Raw genomic sequence first — 23727 nt, forward strand, 5'->3', positions numbered from 1 at the left:
AAACTGGCAAATGAATTACCAAAACAAGCAAAGCTTCATTGCCTTTTCCTCATTTTTGAAAAGACTTCTGCAAGCCTTCCACTACCTTGGCTGTACGGCATATCTCCAGTCCATAGCACTGATTAAAGAGAAAAAAAAACAACATTTCGTTCTGAAATGGATAGAACATCGTCTTACCGAGCTCAGCTCAGACCCGACACTAGTGGATTTTCAACAATGGTTAGAGCTCCAAGCTCAAATCTGTGAAAATGTGGGTCGAGAAAGCAATCAAAGAACCATCAGTTCTCAAGCTAAAGTTTCTCAACTCAAAGAACCTGAAAACCAAACAATACAATCGCAACTTCTCAATGTCAACCGCAACGTATCAGCAGAAAATAGTAGAAAAACATTGGAACTTTGAAACATTGAACTGCAAAAACAACCGTCAACTTCACAAAACGTTCTGAAAAAAACTTTTAGCACAAAATGATCTTGAAAAAAGTGCAAACAAGAACTCAGCATTGCCACATGCCCCGAGTATTATTTGTGCTCACCTCGTGATCAATACAACATTGTCAGCCAAAACAATTTGTGTACAAATAAATTGCTTGAGCAAAAAACAAAACAAACAATCGTGCTTATCGCAAAGACGTTGTCAGGTTTGCAGTGAATTCCTCCACACAACTCTTCATGATCCTGCCAAGCAAACCAAACGCCCTACAGCAGCCTTTTTTATTGAAGTTTTTTCAGCTAACAATCCAACAGCTTCGTCTAGTAGTAAAGCTTCAAGTCAAACTCCAATTACATCTCAACAGAAAAGCCAAACAAATAAAACCCCCCAACAGCCGTTATGGCCAAAATTATAACAACCAAAGCCGGCAAAACGTGTAACAGCGTAATTTAAACGGCAATGCAATTAACCAATCGTTCAGCGTTAAGCAATGCTCAGAAAACCCAAAGAATGGGCATGAGCTATTGAAGATTATTCTTGTTTCTTTCTTCAAAGGGACTAAAGCATTCGATACCTACGCACTCATAAACCCCGGTAGCTAATTAAGCTTCGTATTGGAGGCCATAGCTGAATTTTTGGAGCTTCCTTTTGAAATTCAACAGTCAGTACCACTACAATTTCTCAAAACAGAGAACAGCATGTCTCTCACAAAATTTATGAGCCAGTCACAATAACTCCTTATAGGTCAACTGAACTCTCTCGAAAGTTCAGTACCCCGTCCCTGAACGTCGCAGCCTCAAAAATTTTTGGACTTAATCAACAACTTTATGATGACTTCCACAGTTTGAGCCACATACATTTCCTGGACATTGGCGATGGCAAAATGAGCGCCCTCTTCGGTTTTAACGAATTTGCATCCACCTGCTCTACACATGTTACACCAGGCAACAAAAATCAACCGTTTTGTGTGAAAACTAAACTTATTTGGAATCTCACCGGTGAATTTGAGCATTGTATCTCAACCATCAATCAGCAGCCCGCAAGTCAGCAGAAGAAGACAATTATTTTTCATGTGTCAAAAAATAGAACAAAAGAACCTGAACTTGGCAAAATTGTGCAACTGTTCTGGAATATTGAAGCAGATGGCATTCAGAGGGAAACTGAACAAGTTCACATAAGACAAGAAAAATTCCATCAATCACAATGGTGAGAGATATGAAATCAAACTGCCCTGGAAATCAGAAATAAAGGAAACAACTTCCATTCTGCACTGAAACAGATCGACAGCCTCAACACACACTTTCCGCGTAAACCATTTTTGCAAGAGAATTACAAAGAAACTCTCTTGACAGAACTTGAGAAAAAGTATGTCAAACCGGCGGAAATGCAAGATCCTCAACGCAACGAGACAGAATTTGGTACTTGTCACACCATCCTGTGGAAAATATCAGCAAGCCCGCCGATGTAAGTCCGCCGAGTAGAAAATGCAGCTTCAAAATTCTGCGGTCAATTGCTTAATTAAAACCTTTTTACCTGACCAGACCTCCTTAATAAACTTTAAGGTGTCCTGATGAGATTCCGTGAACAACCCGTTGCAATCCCTGCGGACTCAGCAGGCATGTTTATGCAAATCGTCATCGATCAGACTAATCAATCTGCTCTTTGATTTCTCTGGTTAGTAGACAATCAGATTCAACAGTACCAATTTGTCAGACTCATCTTTGGAGCAAACTGCTCGCATTTCTGCTCAATATACGTTCTTAACCATTGTGCCAAAGAGAACAGTCAACAACTCCCAGAAGCTCCCAAAGCCGTCAGAAAACACTTTTAAATGGATGACTACAACCAAACACATGCAACAGAAGAAGACGCCTTTAAGGCAGTTCTCGGAACAAAACATTGTCTGCTAACAGGTGGGTTTTGATTCACAAAATCTGTTTCAAGCAGCTCTCTATTCATAAACCAAAAGTATTTCTTTTGAGAAAGACTGGCAAATGAAATACAAAAACAAGCAAAGCTTCATTGCCTTTTCCTCATTTTTGAAAAAAACTTGTGCAAGCCTTCCAATACCTTGGCTGTTCGGCAGATCTCCAGTCTACAACACTCATTAAGAAAGCCAAAGAGAAAACACAACATCGTTTCGTTCTGAAACGGACAGAACATTGCCTTACTGGGCTCAGCTCAGACCCGACACGCGTGGATTTTCAACAATGGTAAAAGCTCCAAGATCAAATCTGTGACAAAGTGGGTCGAGAAAGCAATCAAAGAACCATCAGTTCTCAGGATAAAAATTGTCAACTCAAAGAACCTGAAAACCAAACAATACAATAGCAACTTCTCAATGTCAACCAACAACGCATCACCGGAAAATAGTAGAAAACATTGGAACCTTTCCCCTCTGCAAAAACAACCGTCAACTTCACAAAACGTTCTGAAAAAATTTTAGCACAAAATGATTTTGAAAGAATTGCAAGCAAGAATACAGCATTGCCACATGCCCCGAGTATCAGTTGTGCTCACCTGATGATCAATACAACATTGTCAGCCAAAACAATTTGTGTACAAATAAATTGGTTGAGAAAAAAACAAAACAAACAATCGTGCTTATCGCAAAGACGTTGTCAGGTTTGCAGTGAATTCCACCACACAACTCTTCATGACCCTGTCAAGCAAATCAAACGCCCTACAGCAGCCTTTTATACTGAAGTTTTTTCCGCTAACAATCCAACAGCTTCGTCTAGTAGTAAAGCTTCAAGTCAGACTACAAATACATCTCAACGGAAGAGCCAAACAAATAAAACCCCCAACAGCCGTTATGGCCAAAATTATAACAATCAAAGCCGGCAAAACGTGTAACAGCGTAATTTAAACGGCAATGCAATTAACCAATCGTTCAGCGTTAAGCAATGCTCAGAAAACCCAAAGAATGGGCATGAGCTATTGAAGATTATTCTTGTTTCTTTCTTCAAAGGGACTAAAGCATTCGATACCTACGGCCTCATATACCCCGGTAGCCAATTCAGCTTCGTATTGGAGGCCATAGCTGATTTTCTTGAAAGTCAACAAGAAAGTACCGCTACAATTCCGCGTGAAACTCAACAGCAGTACCACTATAATTTCTCAATACAGAGAAAAGCATGTCCCCCTCAAAAACAGTTGAGCCAGTCACAATAACTCCATATAATCTAACTGAACTCTCTCGAAAGTTCAGTACCCCGTCCCTGAACGTCGCAGTCGCAAACATTTTTGAACTTAATCAAAATTGTAATGCCTTCAACTGCTCTGGAATATTGAAGCAGATGTCATTCAGAAGGAAACTGAACAAGTTGACACAAAACAAGATGAACACTTTATTAAAATTTTGAAAAACTCCATCCATCACAATGATGAGATAAGAAATCAAACTGCCCTGGAAATTAGAAATAAATTTGGAAGACAACTTCTATTCTGCACTGAACCAGGTCAATAGTCTCAGCACACGTTTCAGCGTAAACCCTTGTTGCAAGAGAAATACAAAAAAATTCTCGTGACAGACCTCAAAAAAAACTATATCAAACCGGAGGAAATGCAAGATCCTCAACCAGACCGAATCTGGTACCTGTCACACCATCCTGTGCATCCTGTGGAAAATATCAGTAAGCTCGGAAAAGTTGCAAATGCAGCCTCAAAATTCTATGGTGAATTGCTTAATTCAAACCTTCTTACAAGACCAGTCCTCCTTAATAACCTTTAAGGTGTCCTGATGAGATTCCGTGAACACCCCGTTGCTGTCCTTGCGGACATCGCAGGCATGTTTATGCAAATCGCCATCCATCAGACTGATCAATCTGCTCTTCAATTTCTTTCTTTGTTTAGCAGACAATCAGATTGAACAGTACCAATTTAACAGACTCGTATTTGGAGCAAATTGCTCGCCTTTGTGCGCAATGTATGTTCTTAGCCATTGGGCCAAAGAGAACAGTCAAAATTTGCCAGAAGACCTCGAACCCCTCAGAAAGCACTTTTTCATGGATGACTACATACAATCACATGCAACAGACGAACACCCCTGTAAGGCAGTTCTCGAAACAAAACATTGTCCGCTAACAGGTGGGTTTTGACTCATAAAGTTTGTTTCAAACAGGACTCTCTAGTCCTAAACCAAATGCCTACAGAAGACAAAGACAACCAGTTGGTGTTAAACGGAATCTTGAGAAAGACTGCTTTTTTATGAAACCTCTCGCTGATTTCCCAAAAGATGCCTCAGCGTACACTAAACGTAAGATCTTTAGTGTTGTCTCCTGGATCTTTGGCCCAATAGGGTTATTTTTGCCATAAGGGATCCGTTTCCAAATAGTTCACCAAGATTTTTGGAATTTTGGGAAAATGGGACAAACAAATTGCCCCTCAAGTAGTTAGACCACTTCAAAAGAATTTGGACTCATACTTTTCTTCACCAGAAGTAACATTGATCAGAACTCTCGATAAGAGTTGCAATTCACCAGAAAGTGAAAATGAAGTCCATAAATGTGTCGACGCCTCACCAGTAGCAGTTGCAGCCGTTAAACTTTTGAAAACAATTGCTAACTTAGCAACTGATGTTGAAACTTGTTTCTCAATAGGCAAATGCAAAGTGACCCCAATTGAACAATTCAATACCCGAAATAGAGTTGGAAGTCGCAGTCATCGGAGAAAGGATCATCGTTTCACATTACTCGCTCTACACTCTGGACAGATAGTCAAGTAGTACTTGACTGGTTATCCACAACCAAGAGACAACCTGTTTTTATTACGAATCGCCCCAAAGAAAGCCTTGCGTCAAGGGATGCTTACCAAGGGAAACACGTTACCACCAAAGAAAATCCAGCTGACCACGGGATCCTTGGTCGCAATCCATACGAAATTCCAGCCAAGTGGCTCACAGCGCCAGCATTTTTTTCCACGAGACAGAGCAGCGTTCCTGAGAGCTCTTCTAAGCATGTGTCAGCAACGCATGAAATTTAACGCAGTTTGTCGGAGGAAAAATAGAATGGACACGGTTTTCAACTTGGAACAAGTTGCTCCCAATTTTAACAACAGTCTTAAATTTCGTCTCTCGAATCTAAAAGCTAAGGCCTAAAGATCAATAGTATATAACAGAAGACGACATTCTTGCAAGAAACCGGCTGATCAAAATTTCACAACGAAATTTCTTTTAAACAGTCCAAACCCTGAAATGTTGTTCCAGGATAGATTCAAAGTGCCAAATCCGTTCGCTCAACCCAATGTTGGACAACAATTGAATCCTTCAGTCATGCGGAGGATTAAAAATTTGCGCCACATAACCTCGAAGTCGAGAAATTTCCAATTACACTGCACGCAAAAGACAAAATAGCGAGGTTCTATATAGAGCATGCACAGAAAATGTACCTTCACCATGGAGCAGAGCCAGTGAAAGCGTTTATGCAGCAAAGATACCACATCATTGGATTCAGAAAAACACTTTTGAATATAAAGTACAGATTTTTTCTCTGCAGATGATTTGCCGATCAAAACAATCATTCGATCATGGCTCCCCTACTTGCCTGCCGTTTCCCGACAGACTTCACACAGTATCCTTTCGCAAACAGCGGAAACGACTTTTTTGGACCCTTTTATATAGAAGATGCCAGGGGACAGATTGAAAAACACTGTGTCATCTTCTTCACTTAGTTCACTAGTTAATAGGTGTGTCGATCTAGAAGCCCGTCTTGATCTCATCAATCACAATGTTTTAAGCGCCTATCAACGTTTTGTAGGCCGCAGGTGCCAGCCAAGAACAGTGCTCAGTGAAAATCGCAAGACAATTATTTGTGCACTTGAGGAACTGAAAAGATGTGCGAAACGTCTCGACAACGAAAAAATCTACAAAGCAATAGCAGCGACGAAGACAAATTGGAAATTCAATCCTCCCTATGGACCTCATTTTGGTGGTACTTGAAAGTGCTTGATCCAGTCCTCAAAGCGCACTCTATTGAACATTCTAGGCTCCAGAAGAATGTCGCTTGATGTGTTCAGGAAAATTTTGGTTGAAACGGAAGCTATTTTGAACTCTAGACCACTGACGATGGTCGCTGACCGTCCAGAATATGAAATGCCCCTCACGTCAAACAATTTTCTGATCAACAGACCGTTAAACTCTCTCTCTCTCACTCACCAGGAAATTTTTACAGCCAATATTCCGCCAGTTTCAAGTCATGGAAGAATGTGCAGCAAATATCAACCATTTCTGGAAATGACTCGTCAAAGGGGTATCTTCCTACACTGTTAAAGAAGTCCAAATGGAGCGATTGTGACCCTACACCACTCAGAGTCAATGACATTGTTTGGATTCTGAAAGATATGACTCAACGTGGAATTTAGCCACTTGGTCGTATTCTCGAAGTCCACCCTGGACGAGATGAACAAAACCGTGTGGTGAAGGTGAAAACGGCTTACGGCACGTACGTTCGCCCGGTCTCTGCTCTCGCACGCGTTTTGCCTAATTAGCCCATTTTTTTCATGACCTTTTTTTTCGAAACGGTTCTCTAGGCAACTTGGGTTTTACCTCTTCGATGACCTGGTCAGACGTCTATGAAGTGTTGTTGGCCCCCTCTTTCCCCTGGAGCATGTTGTGCGACAATCAAATCAGAAGTGAATCTTGAAAAAAACATTGACTTTTGTCCCTATCGCAACCAAAACGAGTTGGTTGTTCCCTCAACTTAAAACCTGAATGTCTAGAACTATGTAATTGAATCGTTATCTACATTCTCTTGCATCCATTAATATACTGTTCTTCAAGTGGTGTTACAAACTATGAAAGAAAACATTGCATTTATATCTATTCGTTAAGTTTTCTTGGTTAATATTCCGTTTGTCAGCAAAGACGGCTGCTATTTGTTGTTGATCTGGTGGATCTGGTGTTGTTGTTGTTGTTGTTGTTATTGTTGCTGCTGTTGTTGTTGTTGTTGTTGTTGTTGTTGTTGTTGTTGTTGTTGTTGTTGTTGTTGCTGTTGTTGTTGTTGTTGTTGTTGTTGTTGTTGTTGTTGTTGTTGTTGTTGTTGCTGTTGTTGTTGTTGTTGTTGTTGTTGTTGTTGTTTTGGTTTTTGTTGTTGTTGTTGTTGTTGTTGTTGTTGTTGTTGTTGTTGTTGTTGTTGTTGTTGTTGTTGTTTGCTTGTTTGTTTGTTCCGAGGAAGTCAGAATCGGTTCTCTCTGGTATGCATGTTCCACTCCTCGTGCAGGCACACATTGGGTGGAATTGGCTCCATCTTCCGCCTGCTGACACTCTGTTCCACTTTAGCCTGAGTGCGACGCCCGTATCTATTCGAAGCGTCAGTGCTCTCCTCAATTTCCAAGGTAATTTTTCCTCCACCGCTCTTCTTCTCTTCTGAACCATTTATCTCACCATTTGCTTCTTGCACAACTTCTAGATAACAAACAAAAACAAACATAGCGCCATCTATTTTTAGGTCATCGTTAAAGACGCAGACCAATTTTGGACGCACACAGGGGTACTAATATAGTGCACGGAGAATTAGAAAATGTGACGGTAGTTGAAAAATAGTGTACCTAAATTTTTGTAGGAACATTCATTTTGTTTTTATGTTTGTGCTGAAATAACTTTGGAACTCGGGTCCAGACGACGACGCCGAACATCGCTAAAAATGTAAGAATTGAGGTGAATGCGGTGAAAAGATGTAAGAATTGCGGTGATTGCAGTGAAAATAAAGAGTTCACCGCTTAGAATCGCAAATCTTAAAAAAATTTACCGCTAAATTTACCAAAAATCTACAGAAATTGTTGCAAAAAAGATGTAAGTTTAACGGTGAATGCGTTGAAAGCGTTGAACATAATTTTTCACCGCATAAAAACACAAACGGCACAAATTTTCACCGCTAAGTCAGCACAAGTTTCACCGCTATGTAATCGAGGTAACTTTTAATTGAAACTATGTGATATTTGAGAAAATGTGGTGAGAGTGTTAGGAATGTTTCACCGCTTATCAACAAAAGTCACTGAAAAGCGCACGTGGCTGCAGTATTGGGCAAAGGTCGTTTTTCTAAGAACAACTGTTTTCTGGTTATAATAACTGTAAACAAATCCAGGCGCACTAGTAACAGGTCCAATTGGCTTCTTAAGTAGTTTAAAAAAACTTATTTAATTTTTAACCGAAAGCTTAAGGTCGTTTTGACTACTACAAAGATATATTTTTTCAGAATAAACAGCGGATTATTAGGCTTCGGAGTTTTTCCTCTTTTTTGATAAACTTTTAGCTAAATTGTTGAATACAGGTTGCGTGATCTTTTGAATGGAGTACACTTAAACATTGTTTGCGGTTTTACGTTTTAGCTAATTGTTTTTCTGCTTTGATACTATGAACTTTTACAAAAATGTTTGCGGTGGTTTTTTTGTCGCTTTTCATTGGTAGCGGCATTTTTTTTTTCATCACTTAAGCAGTGAAAAGAAAAATTCACCGCTAAAGTTGCAAGTCCTGCAAAATAACGTTTTTCCCAAAACGTTAATTGGAACTGATTCAATTCACAAGAAACATTACAGAAGGAAGTTTCAGATGGCGCAGTGGAGTAAGAAGTTGTTGAAATTCAAGAGAGTAGGGGTTCAAACCAGTGTACGGCAGTTTAAGTTTGTAAGTTCCGGTGAAGGCGGTAAAAACAAATATTTAACCGCTAAAATCCGCAAAGCTTACAAAATTTTACCGCTAAAACCCGCTAATATTACAGAATTTTACGGCTTTTGCCGCACTCATCGCTAAGAGATGCGGGCCCTTTGCGGTGAAAAACATTTTTTCACCACTTTTCACCGAATTTCGTACCTCAATTTGTTCTACAAAACCTCAACCCGTGAAAGCTAAGAGCCATTATACATTTTTAGCAAACTTTACCCCTGAAAAAGGCCTAAAAAACGACCATGACTTTTTACAAAATGTGCAACCAAAATCTAATTTAATAATTGTTTAAATTTTATAAAAGAACCTAGAAACAACAAATTTTGCGCAAGAAAACCGCAAGAAATCTATTAAATTAGAAGCCCAAAGAAAACCTGAAAACGTTGACAAATTTTGGCAATTTTAATTTGTGCAGGTACCCTTTTCAAAAAAATGGCCACTCGTTATAGCTTTGCTTTGCGTTCAGAAATTGTTCGCTTCAACAAGTATCTTCAATTGATAGTTTTTGTGTGATATCTTGCCAATATTTGCCACCTTTACAACAATTTAAAGGTTTGCAATTTTTTAAAATAGACCTGCTCAGAGGTTTTGGTCTCAGTTTCCATAACAAAAATTGTGGCCATTCAAGATGAAAGTCGTTTAGGAGAACCAGAGTGCTTCATTAATGACAAGAGCAGATCAAATTCCTCAGCGGTTGTAGGCAATTTTCAAGTGCTAAAAAATATTTGAATTCGCATATGAGTTGCGGCCACTCGCAGTTACCTTTTCTTTCAAAAGCAGCGAAAAATTTAAATGATTTTCTGGTCTGTAAATGAGATCGTGACAACGTTTGCCACCTTAATGACCATTTACAGGTCTGCAACTTTCTAGGATAGATGTTCTCGCAGGTTTTTTATCTCAGCTGCCATGGCAAAATCTGTGGCTACTCAAGTTCAAAGGCAACTGAGGCATTTTTTCATTAATGACACGAACAGATCAAATTTCTCATGGCACCGGAAAAATTAAAGTGCTGAAAACGCTTCATTTGAATTCGCATATTGGTTGCGGCCACTCGCAGTCATCTTTTTCGACAGCAGCAGAAAAAAAAATGTTTGTTTTTCTTGTCTGCAATTGATCTAGTTAGCTCATCTTAAAGTCTTCTCTTGGCTGCCTGTACTAAAAAACATTTCTCCAGATTTTTAACAGCAAACAAATAGGCATGAGCAAAACAGCAATCTTGGTTGAATTTGTGTACGACCAAAATTCTTGGACTACGGATAAGATTTGTGTTTGGCGTTTGACAACTGAAACAAAAATTTCCCTAACAGACTGTTTAGAATCCATTTTAAAGCTTGTCTGATGTACTTTTAAGAACTTAAAATAATGGGAGTAGTTTATAGCGACGAATGAAGTGAAACATCTTCAAGTTAATTTTTCTTTTTTTTTCATTAGGTGTTTGTTCAATTTAACGGCAATTATTTTGAAATTATACATTTTGAAAATGGACACTAAAGACATCAAAAAACAACACCAAGTCTTGAAGCACGAGTAAATTAAATTGAGCAGGTGTGGTTGATACAAACGTTGTCCTACAACTAATTGTTGTAGACCTATTTGGAAACGTTTCCTAAATTATGCGAACAATATTTTTGTAAATGTAAATTCTTGAAGCTTTTGACTCCAACAAAAACCAGTGAACGTCTGAGACATGCATTTCCGGTTAATTTGGCAAGAGAAGGTTGAACAGTTTTTTGATATTTTAAACACTTATACTGCTGTTACAAAAGTAAACTTTATAATAGCAAGAGACACTAGAATTTTTTCAAATTTGGAGGGTAAATAGAGAAAAGGGCCGCTTTAAATGATGTTTTTGATGTGTCGAAATTAACTAATTGAGCGCATGTGGTTGATTTAATATTGGAACTACAAATAATTCGTAACCACAATCCGTTCAGTTTTTTTCATAAACGTTTTTTCGGTTTTTTTGTGCTTTTTACAAGAACAAAGATCGTTAAGGGATATCTGAAGCTTGCATTTTCTGGAGCAATATGGGATGAAATTTTGGCTTGCCGCTAGAGAAAAAGTCTACGTCACATAAAATTCTGAATTTCAGGACCTAAAAATAAATATTTGATCATACCTGGTTGATGTAACCATAAACCTTCGAATAAAAGTTTAAGAAACTCAGTTTATCAGTTTATACTCTTTTGAAAAAGTTTTTAGAGCTTTTCTGATAAGTAAATTTTTTTTAGCATTTTTTACTGCAACAGTGCAGTTACCGTTCATCTGAAACCTGCCTTCACCGCTTCAATTTGGGACCAAAACCTAGTTTTTTACTAGTTATGTACGCTTAAGTTGTAACAGAAGCAAACATTGCAATAACAAAAGACGATTGAACTTATACTATTTTGCTGGTGTACTATTTTTAGAGAAAATGGGTACGACAGTATGTTTCGAGGTGAATATTTGGGACAAAAAGTCTACTATTTGAGCATGCCTTCAGTAGGCCTGCAAACAATTGCCTAATTAAACAATCTCATCGGAGACACGAAAGCCGATGTCGTCATTCTCCAAGAGACCAAACTGAAGGACAGGGACGAGGCACCCAAAATGCCAGAAAATGTGGTTTTGAACGGGAAATCCAGCGAACTGGGACTGCGCAGCAAACTCAAGGAGGCCTTGCAATAATAATACGGAAGCCATTCACTCAAGAAAGTGCTAGGAAGGCTAGAGCTGCCTCAGGGAGTCTCTGGAGTCTCTGGGGGTCCTAATAGCATGGGAGAAGGAGATCTGGAACCTGTACCGCCTCCCTGCACGCGATCACAGCAACGCCCAACTTCACTTGGGATGTTGGCCACATAGCAAAGACGTCTTAATCTGCTCGGACGCTAATTGTCACGGCTCGTGGGATGGGAATTGCAAGTCTGATCCAATGGGAGAGAAGCTGGACGACTGCAAGTCTGATCCAATGGGAGAGAAGCTGGACGCTCTAAAGCATCTTCCCAGAAACAACAAACAGACGCTTCTGGAAATTTTCAACAGGAGCTTCAGGGAAGGAAGACTTCCATCTCAGTGGAAACGTGTGTTTATAGTACCAATTCACAAAGAAAACAAGCCAGCGGAGTGCGTCGAAAACTATGGACCTGTCTCTCTTTTGTCTGTAATGGCCAAAGTGATTGAAAGAATGGTGACAGACAGAATAAAGGGCTGGGCACTCGAAAACAAAATCATCCCCGAGTGTCAAAAAGGGTCCCAACCGAACAGAAGCACTTTGGATGTTTTGGCAAGTGTGTGCCAGAGAGCTTGTGATGCACTGCAACGCAAGGATAGGACGATCATAGTGGGAGTCGACTTTCGGGCTGCCTTTGACCGCGTCTGGAGAGGCGGTCTCCTACGTGATCTCGCCGACTATAAAGCACCACAGGGCATTCTCCGCTGGATTAGAGCATGGCTCTCGGACAGATGAGCTGCTGTCAGGTCGAATCAAGCAAGAAGCTCGTTTAAGGTGTTCAGCCGAGGAGTGCCACAAGGAAGCCCGCTGTTACCTCTTTTCTTCTGCCTAGCCACAGCATCGCTCCCAAGAGAAATAGCAACATCTGCTAAGAGAGTACTGACTGATGTGTACGCGGATGATCTCACAGTTATCTCCTCTGCGCACACAGTGCAAAAAGCCGCCAAGCAAGTTCAACCCGCTTTGGACTGCATCGTTGAGTGGGCGAAGTCACATCAGATGGAGATAAACCTGGATCCTGGCAAGACAGAAGCAATAGTGGTCTCTGTGGATCCAAAAGAGACAGCAAGCAAAGCTCAGTCGCCTCTCTCCATCGCCGGGATAGAAGTCAGCTATAACAAAAACCTGGTGATCTTGGGGGTCACGCTGGATCCGCATTTCAACTTCACCGAGCATACAACAAACACAAAACAGAAGATGCGGAAAAGATGTAACATCATAGCAGCTTTGAGCGGATGGAATTGATGACTGAAAGCAAAAGACCTCGCGCATCTATAAAAGCATTATGTGAGACCCGAAGGCCTGTATGGAGCTGGCGTTTACTTCCACTTCCTAAGCGACTCAGCTGCGGCCAAATTGGAATCCGAGAATTACAACGCCACAAGATGCGTGGTGGGGGCTCCCAGGGGCTTCCAGGCAGCCCCAATATGACGATAAGCAGGTCTGCCAACCCTACGCACAGTTGCAGAAGGAGATGGAGCTTTGCTCCTTCTCAAATTCAATAGTCTACACCCGGCTCATCACTTGAGCAGGATCACGACTCCCGTAGGAACCCTCGGCTTAAGTCCAGGGGCAAATCTGAGCTCAGGCAAGACTGGAGAGCTGTAAGCAGTCGAAGACTCAGTAGACTACTTAAAGATGTTAATGGGCCGCTCTCCGGCACGGAATCAGAGACGACAACGAAACTTTGGACTTCGAACTGTATAACCAGAAAGTCAATATCAACCGCATCCACCGAAGAGCCACGAATGGACTAACTCTTGCCTTCAACGCTCACAGGACAAGAGACGAAAAAGTCCAGCTTCGCCAGCTGAGACTAAACAGAGCACAGTGGCTGCAGTCAACGGCTAATAGATTTGGAAGATCAGGTTCAAGTGTCTGTCCGCATTGCCAGTTAAGCGACGAAGACACAGAACACTACCTCACAGCCTGTCAGACCTGGAGAGAGGAGCGTGAAGAGTGTTTCGGCCCTCAGCAAGTCGAAGTGGCAGTAATACAAGAGGCACCAGAGGCAGTAATTCACTTTCTTCGACAGACTGGGAAGTACTCCTTCCCCCTGCATCACTGAAGTGCTGAAGTGGGGTCTCAACACACACACACACACACACACACACACACACACACACACACACACACACACACACACACACACACACACACACACACACACACACACACACACACACACACACACACACACACACACACACACACACACACACACACACACACACACACACACACACACACACACACACACACACACACACACACACACACACACACACACACACACACACACACACACACACACACACACACGCACACACACACACACGCACACACACACACACACACACACACCACACACACACACACACACACACACACACACACGCACACACACACACACACACACGCACACACACACACACAAATACACAGTAATTGCCTAAAACTCTGCTGGAATATTAGCTTGAAAATTTTGTCACAAGGACCTTTTGTTCTTTTGACATCAACAAAGAGCGTTAATGGTCGCCTGAAGTTTGTGTTTTCTGTTTTTTGAGAAACCAGAAATCTGCTGTTTTCTGCATTTATAATGTCGCTACATAACTAAACATTATGACTTCGGAGGACAAAAAAGCTATAAAAATTGAGGCTCTATTGTTTTCAGAGATAAGGTTTGCGACACATGTAAATAACTTTGATGTAAACATTCTGGGCCGAAATACTCTTTTTGAGCATTTGTGTTTGATGCATTAGTAAGCACAAAAACAGTTGCTCAAAAGATTTGGTGCGTACTTTGTTCTAAAAAAACTGCTTACGGTTTTCTGTAGCAGCAAATTTTTCGACCTTTTTGATGTCAGCAAGTGTCAATGACACACCGCAAAGGACAAAAAGTGATTTGTGTCGTGGCTGCTTTCCTATTGGAAAAATAGTTTTGGTGTCCACATCAGAGAGAACCAAAAAGACCACAGTTAGAGCCAAAAAATAGGGGGGCACCTCGGACCTCGGGACATGGTCTCTATTTCGAAATGGGCGACCAATCCCCTAACCAAAAAGTTTTTGCAAATTTTTTTCTCCGAGAGTTAAATTGCAGATATCTTCTTTTGAAATATCAGTTCTAATTGTGTTCAGGAGAGCATCTTCTTTACTTGTAATCTGGAAATGAAAGGCCGATTAGGCCGTTAATTATCATAAAGGATAAAGTTTGTTGTTTTTTGAAACAAAGAAGTAAAAAAAAGTTTTTCTCTCCTTGTTTCTTTTAGTTTTTTCAACATAGTTTTGATAGGAAGATTCATCATTTTTAAACATAAATGCGATGAAAAAACAGTTTTGTTAAACATACTATGCTCCTTGCTGTCCTTTAGTTCCACCGACAGTCCGCAAAAATTAAAACAAACAGATGACTATTTCTCTTAAAATCCTGTTATGACCTTTAAAGTTTAGAGCATCTCTTTATTTCTACAAAAACGACCCATGAAAATTATAACAAATTACGTTGCAACAATTTGTCTGCCAGGCAAATGATACTCATTGTGGTCATTCGGTGCCACTCACAGTCCACAAAAAGATAAAATGTGTTTAAAATCAAAACAAATTTCTAAACAACTGTTTTGGAGCCATGGCTAGGTCTCAATTGACCATCACGAAGCCTTAAAAAAACTATTATAAACGCTTAAGTGCTTTTGCATCAAAATGGGAGCCGCCTCGAGCCTGGGATAATTTCATCATGCACGAAGTGCCCCCAACCAAATGAAATCAAAATTATTCTCTAATTAGAGTTCTGACATCTGCTTCTGAAGCATTCAAACTAAATTTGAAAAGATTCACCTCCTCCTGAACTTTATTTTGTAATGGAAAGGTCAGTCAGCCAATAAAAACTTCTAGGAGATAAAATTTTGCTGTTTTTCACAAAAAAAACGAAATCAGAAATTCTCTCTTGGTTCTAATTCAGATCAACAGAGGAAGGCCTATAGTTATTATATGAAAAACTAAGGCAATAAAATTTTTGGCAAATAAATTATGCTCAGTGGTGTGGTCCCCTGAAAACCCAAGAGAGGACAAAAACTAAATAAAACGAACAAAATGAAGACAAAATCTAAACGAAATACATTCTGGCTCTTATTTTGCGCATGCTTTCGACAAGCATACTCATCAGTTTTATACCGCAAGAAATGGCGCACTGGGGTGGTTCAGTGCTACTGATTTTCAACAAAGAGACAAAACATAACTTATATCAAAGCAAAGTTCCTAATCTAAAAAGTGTTTCTCAGCGCCACGATAAATTCTCACGCAACCAACAGAGTCTGTCAAAAAGACAACCATAGGCACCAATTAATTAAATTGATAGGGGGATGGAAAGAAACAGGGGACATCTCGATGCCTGGGAACTTGATTTGGGGTCATGACTAAGTATGCGGTGAGCAACAGAGCGCCCCAAAATCACAATCATAAATACTAATTTGGGGGTCAGCATGAGCCTGGAGGGCCAGCATGAGCCTGGGGAGTTTGCATTAGGCTCGAAGTGGCCCTCTCCACACACCGAAAAAAAATAATTTGTGATAGAGTTCCGAAATCTGTTTTTGAAACACCCGACCTAACTCTATACAAGAGAGGCTATTGTTTAACTGTTTTATGGCATTGAAAGGCCAATCAGCTTTTCAGAATTTTTAATAGATGAAATTTGTTATTTTTAACCAAAGATAAACAATATCAAGTTTTCCCTCTTAATTTATTTTTACAGGTATACATTTTGTCTTGGTTTTCTGTGCATTTATGTGTTTTATCTCAAAATTTGTTGAAGCAATGTCTGGGCTGAGCAATTATGCACACTGCGTTCGTTCATTGCAACTGGCAGTCAAAGGAGACAACTTGAATTACACTGAAGCAAACTTCCTAAGCCGGGAAACGTTTTGCAAACGTGACTAAGTATCAGTTGACCAAAGAAGTTCCCAAAATTGACGATCATAAACGCTAAATTATTTTTTGAGCAACAAAAGTGGCCACTTCCAGCCTTGGGAACTTGCCTCAAGCTCTAATTGGCCCCTCCCACCAACCAAATAAAAACATAGCTGGCAGATTGGCAGAAATTAGCCGAAATTAGCCGCAATAGTTTCGTACATCTGCAATCTCAAAAAAATAGTAACAGAAAGGGACGAAAAAAATTTCAATAAATGCTGAGATGTTACATTTTGATTATAAATCTGTATAATTTACTGCTGCTTCTATTAGCTGCTCTTAATTAACCTTCAATTAGGGTGGCATAACTCACTTAACCTTATCTCTTTGAACTAAAGTAAATTCAATTTCAAACAGCGGAAGTCAATTTTGACAGCGAGGTTAGTCATGTGTGACCAAAATTTTAATCAAGCGAATTAACAAACAAATCACTGCAACAAGAGTGAAAAAAGACGTCACGCACGCAATTCAGTTGAAATTGCATGAATAAATGAACAAAAAGTGGTTGTGACATCATATGGTCGTAACAACAATCCTGACGACGAAATAAAAAACATAGCAGGAAAAGTCCTGACGTACAACTCAAAAAATTTTCATTGACTAAACAAAAAACTAAACCTAGAACGGACTATGAGATAATTGTGAAAACAATTTAGAAAAAAAATCCGATCCAAAAAAATTGAAAAAAAAAACTGTAAAAACCAAAGTGAAATTGCCGCATGAGACCAAAAAGCACTAGCGAGAAGCGAATTTTTGTTCAAAAACCGTTTTCTCACTCTACTTTAAAATTAGAGCGAAAAAATTTAACGCCGCAAAACCACTCGCTTTTTCGCTCCATTTCCTGTTTCGGCGTGACCAAAATCACTACTCCAATTTGAATTCAAACATCATGAAAATGTGTGAAAAGATCTTAAAAAAAAGACAGCGCCCCCAATACAATTCAAATTCTTTGAATTGTAAAAACATAGCAGCACAAGCCCTGATGTACAGTTCAAAGAATTTTGGTTGACTAAACAAAATACTAGATCTAGAGCGGACTATTAGTGAATTGGGAAAACAATTTCTAAAAAAAATCAGATAAAACAACATTAAGAAACAGAAAATCGTTGTCAAAATGCCGCGAACGAGAACAAAAAGCCACAAGCGAGAATTGTAAATTTGATTCTAACAAAAAATTAGGACTAAAATGAACGATGAATGGATTGGAAAACTTTTAGGAAAAAATACGGTCCAAAAAATAGAAAAAACAGTAAAAATCAAGTTGAAATTGCCACATGTGAACAGAAAACCACTAGCGAAAAAGCTAATTTTTGTTCAAACACCTTTTCTCAGTCTACTTTAAAATTAGAGCGAGACCGCTCGCTTTTTCTTTCTATTTCCTGTTTCAGTGTGATCATAATCACTACTCCAACTTGACTTCATTTTGCATAAACAGATTGTGGCGTAGAAAGATCAATCACCATTTAGAAGTTTTTAGAGGATAAAACTTTTTGTTTTTTAAACAAAAAAGGAAACGACATGAAGTTTTCTCTCTTATCCTTCTTGCCGTTCAAGTTTCTTGATAGAAAGACCAATCGTGTTGGCTTGAAAAAGCAAGGCAAATAATTTTGTCAAGCACATTTTGTCGAGCTCTGGTGTCATTAAGGTCCATTGACTGTCCACAAGAGCTTAAAAACAAAGACAAGTTCTAAAGAAGTCACAATTTGACAATTACAGATTTCAGCTTCCGCGTTTTTTCTATAGGAAGACCCAACAGTTATGTAACACAAGCTGTCCTGGCAACCTCTCTGTGAGAAAAGTCATGCCCATTGGTGTCGTTCAGTACCACCTACATACCACAAAGAGAAGAAACAAAATAAAGCAAACTTCATAATCCAAAAATTGTTTTTGGTGCTACGGCATATTCTCGGCATATCAAAAAGGTGCACCAAACCAACCACCGTAAAGGCCACATTTTTGGAACCAACAGATAAGGCGCCAAATTTGGCCTGAGGACCTTGCCTCATGTCCCCTCTCTTAACCAATGAAACGCCAATCAGCCCTTCAGAATTTTTAAGTGATAAAGTCTGTTTTTTTAATCCAAGAAAAGAAATAAAGGTTGCTCTCTTGTTCATTTCTTTTTTTATTGATCGAAAAGGGGGGACACCATGAGCGTTGAGACATTGCTTTAGGTTCCAAATGGCCCTCTCCACCCAACATAAATATTCTGAATTACAGTCCCTAAACCTGTTTTTGTAAAACACGAACTAATTGTATTCATGAGAGGCTCGTGTTTAACTCTTTATGGCAAAGAAAGGCTAATCAACTTTTCAGAGTTTTAACAGAGTTTGTTTGTTCTTTTTAATCCAAAACACGAAACAAAGGTTTCATTATTGTTTTTTCCGTTTCAAAAAATTTTTTGATCGCCCCATAGCTTTATACAAAAAAGCATAGGAAAATCGTTTTCAGTAATCAAATTATGCTCATTGGTGTCCTTTGGGTCCACTGACAGTCATCAGGAAGACAAAAATTAAACAAAGGATAGACTTAATCTTTGTAAGTTAGACGAACAGATAAAAATTGTTGTTTTTTAACCGTGACCTGTTTTTTAAGATGACCAATTGCTTTGCTTAAAAAACAATTCAACAATTCTGTTTGCAAGCAAAATACGCTCATTGGTGTCTTTTAGATCCACTGACAATCCACATAAGGAGAACAATTAAACAAAAAACAAGACAATTGCTAATTTTTGCATCATCTTGTGTTTTTTGTGCTCTATAACAAAAATGGTTGCAGTAATCTGTCTGCTAAGCAAATTATGCCTACTGCGGTTGTTCATGGCCACCAGCAGCACAAAAAGAGACAACTTGCGTTATACCGAATCAAATTTCCTAAACCAAGAGACGATTTTGGAGAACAAAAGGGGTCCAAATCCAGCCTGTGGATATTGCCTCAGTCTCGAGTTGGCCCCTCCCACAAACCAAAAAATCAAAATTTTTCTTTTTTTTATAGTGCCGATATCTGCTTTGCAGATGAGAGCCTACTCTCTATTACATGTTTTAAGAGATAATTGTTCTGTTTTTTAAACCAAAAAAAATCGAGTTTTTTTCTTACTTTTCTTCCGTTCAACATGTTTTTGAAAGGAAGACCAATCTTTTTTTCTAAAGAAAAGAATGGCGAAAAAAAAATTTGTCAAGCCGATTAAGCTCATTTAGATCCATTGAGAGTCCACAAGAGCTCAAAAACAAAGACACAGTCTAAGTAAGTCACATTTTAACCATTACAGTTTTCAGTTTCCGCGTGTTTTTTACAAAAAGACCCGTCAGTTATGTAACACAAGCTCTCTGCTAGGCAAGTCATGCCCGTTGGACGAATTATCTTTTATAACGAAGCAAACTTCCTAATCCTTTATCCAAAAAATGTTTTTGGTGCGATGAATAAATCTCGGTGATCAACATGGTGCACGAAAACTACCACCGTAAACGTCCAACTGTTTCTGAACCAAATGATAGGGCGCCAACTCGGCCTAGGACATTGACTCTGGCTGAAATTGGCCCCCTCCCTCAACCAAAAAAACGAAGTTTTCTTTTAGTTTGAGTGCTGATATAAGTTTTTTAACTTTGGACCTAATTTTGCACAGGAGAAACACCTATTTAACATTATTTTGGCCTTTATTTAACATTATTTGGGCCAGAAAACTTAGGAGGTAAAATTTTCTTTCTCTGTTTTTTCTCTTAGTTTTTCTCCCATTCACCACGACTCAATACGAATACGATAGTTTTTATTTTAAAAAGCATTCCAACAATAATTTTGTCCAGAAAAATACGCTTATTGATCATTTAGGTCCACAGACAGTCCACCAAAGCTCAAAAACTAACAAAAGGAGACCAAATGTAATTAAATCTCATTTTGACTGTTAATGTTTCCGCATGTCTTCACCGAGAGTCACACCATTTTAATAACACAAGCTGCTGCAACATTGTTTCCTATTCATGATGCAATGTATCCAGGCTCATGGTGGCTCCCCTTCTCGAGCCATAAAAAATTAAGAGAGAAACCTTGATTTCGTTTCCTGGATTAACAGTCCCTAAATCTGTTTTTGTAAAACACGAACTAATTGTATTCTTGAGAGGCTCGTGTTTAACTCTTTTTGGCAAAGAAAGGCTAATCAACTTTTCAGAGTTTTAAGAGATTTTGTTTGTTCTTTTTAATCCAAAACACGAAACAAAGGTTTCTCTATTGTTTTTTCCGTTTCAAAAAATTTTTTGATCGCCCCATAGCTTTATACAAAAAAGCATAGGAAAATCGTTTTCAGTAATCAAATTATGCTCATTGGTGTCCTTTGGGTCCACTGACAGTCATCAGGAAGACAAAAATTAAACAAAGGATAGACTTAATCTTTGTAAGTTAGACGAACAGATAAAAATTGTTGTTTTTTAACCGTGACCTGTTTTTTAAGATGACCAATTGCTTTGCTTAAAAAACAATTCAACAATTCTGTTTGCAAGCAAAATACGCTCATTGGTGTCTTTTAGATCCACTGACAATCCACATAAGGAGAACAATTAAACAAAAAACAAGACAATTGCTAATTTTTGCATCATCTTGTGTTTTTTGTGCTCTATAACAAAAATGGTTGCAGTAATCTGTCTGCTAAGCAAATTATGCCTACTGCGGTTGTTCATGGCCACCAGCAGCACAAAAAGAGACAACTTGCGTTATACCGAATCAAATTTCCTAAACCAAGAGACGATTTTGGAGAACAAAAGGGGTCCAAATCCAGCCTGTGGATATTGCCTCAGTCTCGAGTTGGCCCCTCCCACAAACCAAAAAATCAAAATTTTTCTTTTTTTTATAGTGCCGATATCTGCTTTGCAGATGAGAGCCTACTCTCTATTACATGTTTTAAGAGATAATTGTTCTGTTTTTTAAACCAAAAAAAATCGAGTTTTTTTCTTACTTTTCTTCCGTTCAACATGTTTTTGAAAGGAAGACCAATCTTTTTTTCTAAAGAAAAGAATGGCGAAAAAAAAATTTGTCAAGCCGATTAAGCTCATTTAGATCCATTGAGAGTCCACAAGAGCTCAAAAACAAAGACACAGTCTAAGTAAGTCACATTTTAACCATTACAGTTTTCAGTTTCCGCGTGTTTTTTACAAAAAGACCCGTCAGTTATGTAACACAAGCTCTCTGCTAGGCAAGTCATGCCCGTTGGACGAATTATCTTTTATAACGAAGCAAACTTCCTAATCCTTTATCCAAAAAATGTTTTTGGTGCGATGAATAAATCTCGGTGATCAACATGGTGCACGAAAACTACCACCGTAAACGTCCAACTGTTTCTGAACCAAATGATAGGGCGCCAACTCGGCCTAGGACATTGACTCTGGCTGAAATTGGCCCCCTCCCTCAACCAAAAAAACGAAGTTTTCTTTTAGTTTGAGTGCTGATATAAGTTTTTTAACTTTGGACCTAATTTTGCACAGGAGAAACACCTATTTAACATTATTTTGGCCTTTATTTAACATTATTTGGGCCAGAAAACTTAGGAGGTAAAATTTTCTTTCTCTGTTTTTTCTCTTAGTTTTTCTCCCATTCACCACGACTCAATACGAATACGATAGTTTTTATTTTAAAAAGCATTCCAACAATAATTTTGTCCAGAAAAATACGCTTATTGATCATTTAGGTCCACAGACAGTCCACCGAAGCTCAAAAACTAACAAAAGGAGACCAAATGTAATTAAATCTCATTTTGACTGTTAATGTTTCCGCATGTCTTCACCGAGAGTCACACCATTTTAATAACACAAGCTGCTGCAACATTGTTTCCTATTCATGATGCAATGTATCCAGGCTCATGGTGGCTCCCCTTCTCGAGCCATAAAAAATTAAGAGAGAAACCTTGATTTCGTTTCCTGGATTAACAGTCCCTAAATCTGTTTTTGTAAAACACGAACTAATTGTATTCTTGAGAGGCTCGTGTTTAACTCTTTTTGGCAAAGAAAGGCTAATCAACTTTTCAGAGTTTTAAGAGATTTTGTTTGTTCTTTTTAATCCAAAACACGAAACAAAGGTTTCTCTATTGTTTTTTCCGTTTCAAAAAATTTTTTGATCGCCCCATAGCTTTATACAAAAAAGCATAGGAAAATCGTTTTCAGTAATCAAATTATGCTCATTGGTGTCCTTTGGGTCCACTGACAGTCATCAGGAAGACAAAAATTAAACAAAGGATAGACTTAATCTTTGTAAGTTAGACGAATAGATAAAAATTGTTGTTTTTTAACCGTGACCTGTTTTTTAAGATGACCAATTGCTTTGCTTAAAAAACAATTCAACAATTCTGTTTGCAAGCAAAATACGCTCATTGGTGTCTTTTAGATCCACTGACAATCCACATAAGGAGAACAATTAAACAAAAAACAAGACAATTGCTAATTTTTGCATCATCTTGTGTTTTTTGTGCTCTATAACAAAAATGGTTGCAGTAATCTGTCTGCTAAGCAAATTATGCCTACTGCGGTTGTTCATGGCCACCAGCAGCACAAAAAGAGACAACTTGCGTTATACCGAATCAAATTTCCTAAACCAAGAGACGATTTTGGAGAACAAAAGGGGTCCAAATCCAGCCTGTGGATATTGCCTCAGTCTCGAGTTGGCCCCTCCCACAAACCAAAAAATCAAAATTTTTCTTTTTTTTATAGTGCCGATATCTGCTTTGCAGATGAGAGCCTACTCTCTATTACATGTTTTAAGAGATAATTGTTCTGTTTTTTAAACCAAAAAAAATCGAGTTTTTTTCTTACTTTTCTTCCGTTCAACATGTTTTTGAAAGGAAGACCAATCTTTTTTTCTAAAGAAAAGAATGGCGAAAAAAAAATTTTGTCAAGCCGATTAAGCTCATTTAGATCCATTGAGAGTCCACAAGAGCTCAAAAACAAAGACACAGTCTAAGTAAGTCACATTTTAACCATTACAGTTTTCAGT

General features: G+C 38.8%; 1 protein-coding gene across 1 annotated transcript in view; it reads right to left on the bottom strand.

Annotated features, from left to right (window-relative positions):
• Positions 1 to 7147: 7147 nt before the first annotated feature.
• Positions 7148 to 23727, bottom strand: part of LOC142347964 (uncharacterized) — a 116032-nt gene continuing 99452 nt past the window's right edge. Inside the window, exon 9 of the mRNA XM_075399130.1 lies at positions 7148 to 7832. Coding sequence (XP_075255245.1) covers positions 7603 to 7832 — 230 coding nt within the window. The 3' untranslated portion in view covers positions 7148 to 7602. The remainder of the gene's footprint in view (positions 7833 to 23727) is intronic.

This window comes from Convolutriloba macropyga, chromosome 10, assembly GCF_964194025.1.
Source record: "Convolutriloba macropyga chromosome 10, txConMacr16.3, whole genome shotgun sequence".
Taxonomy (NCBI): Eukaryota; Metazoa; Xenacoelomorpha; order Acoela; family Convolutidae; genus Convolutriloba; species Convolutriloba macropyga.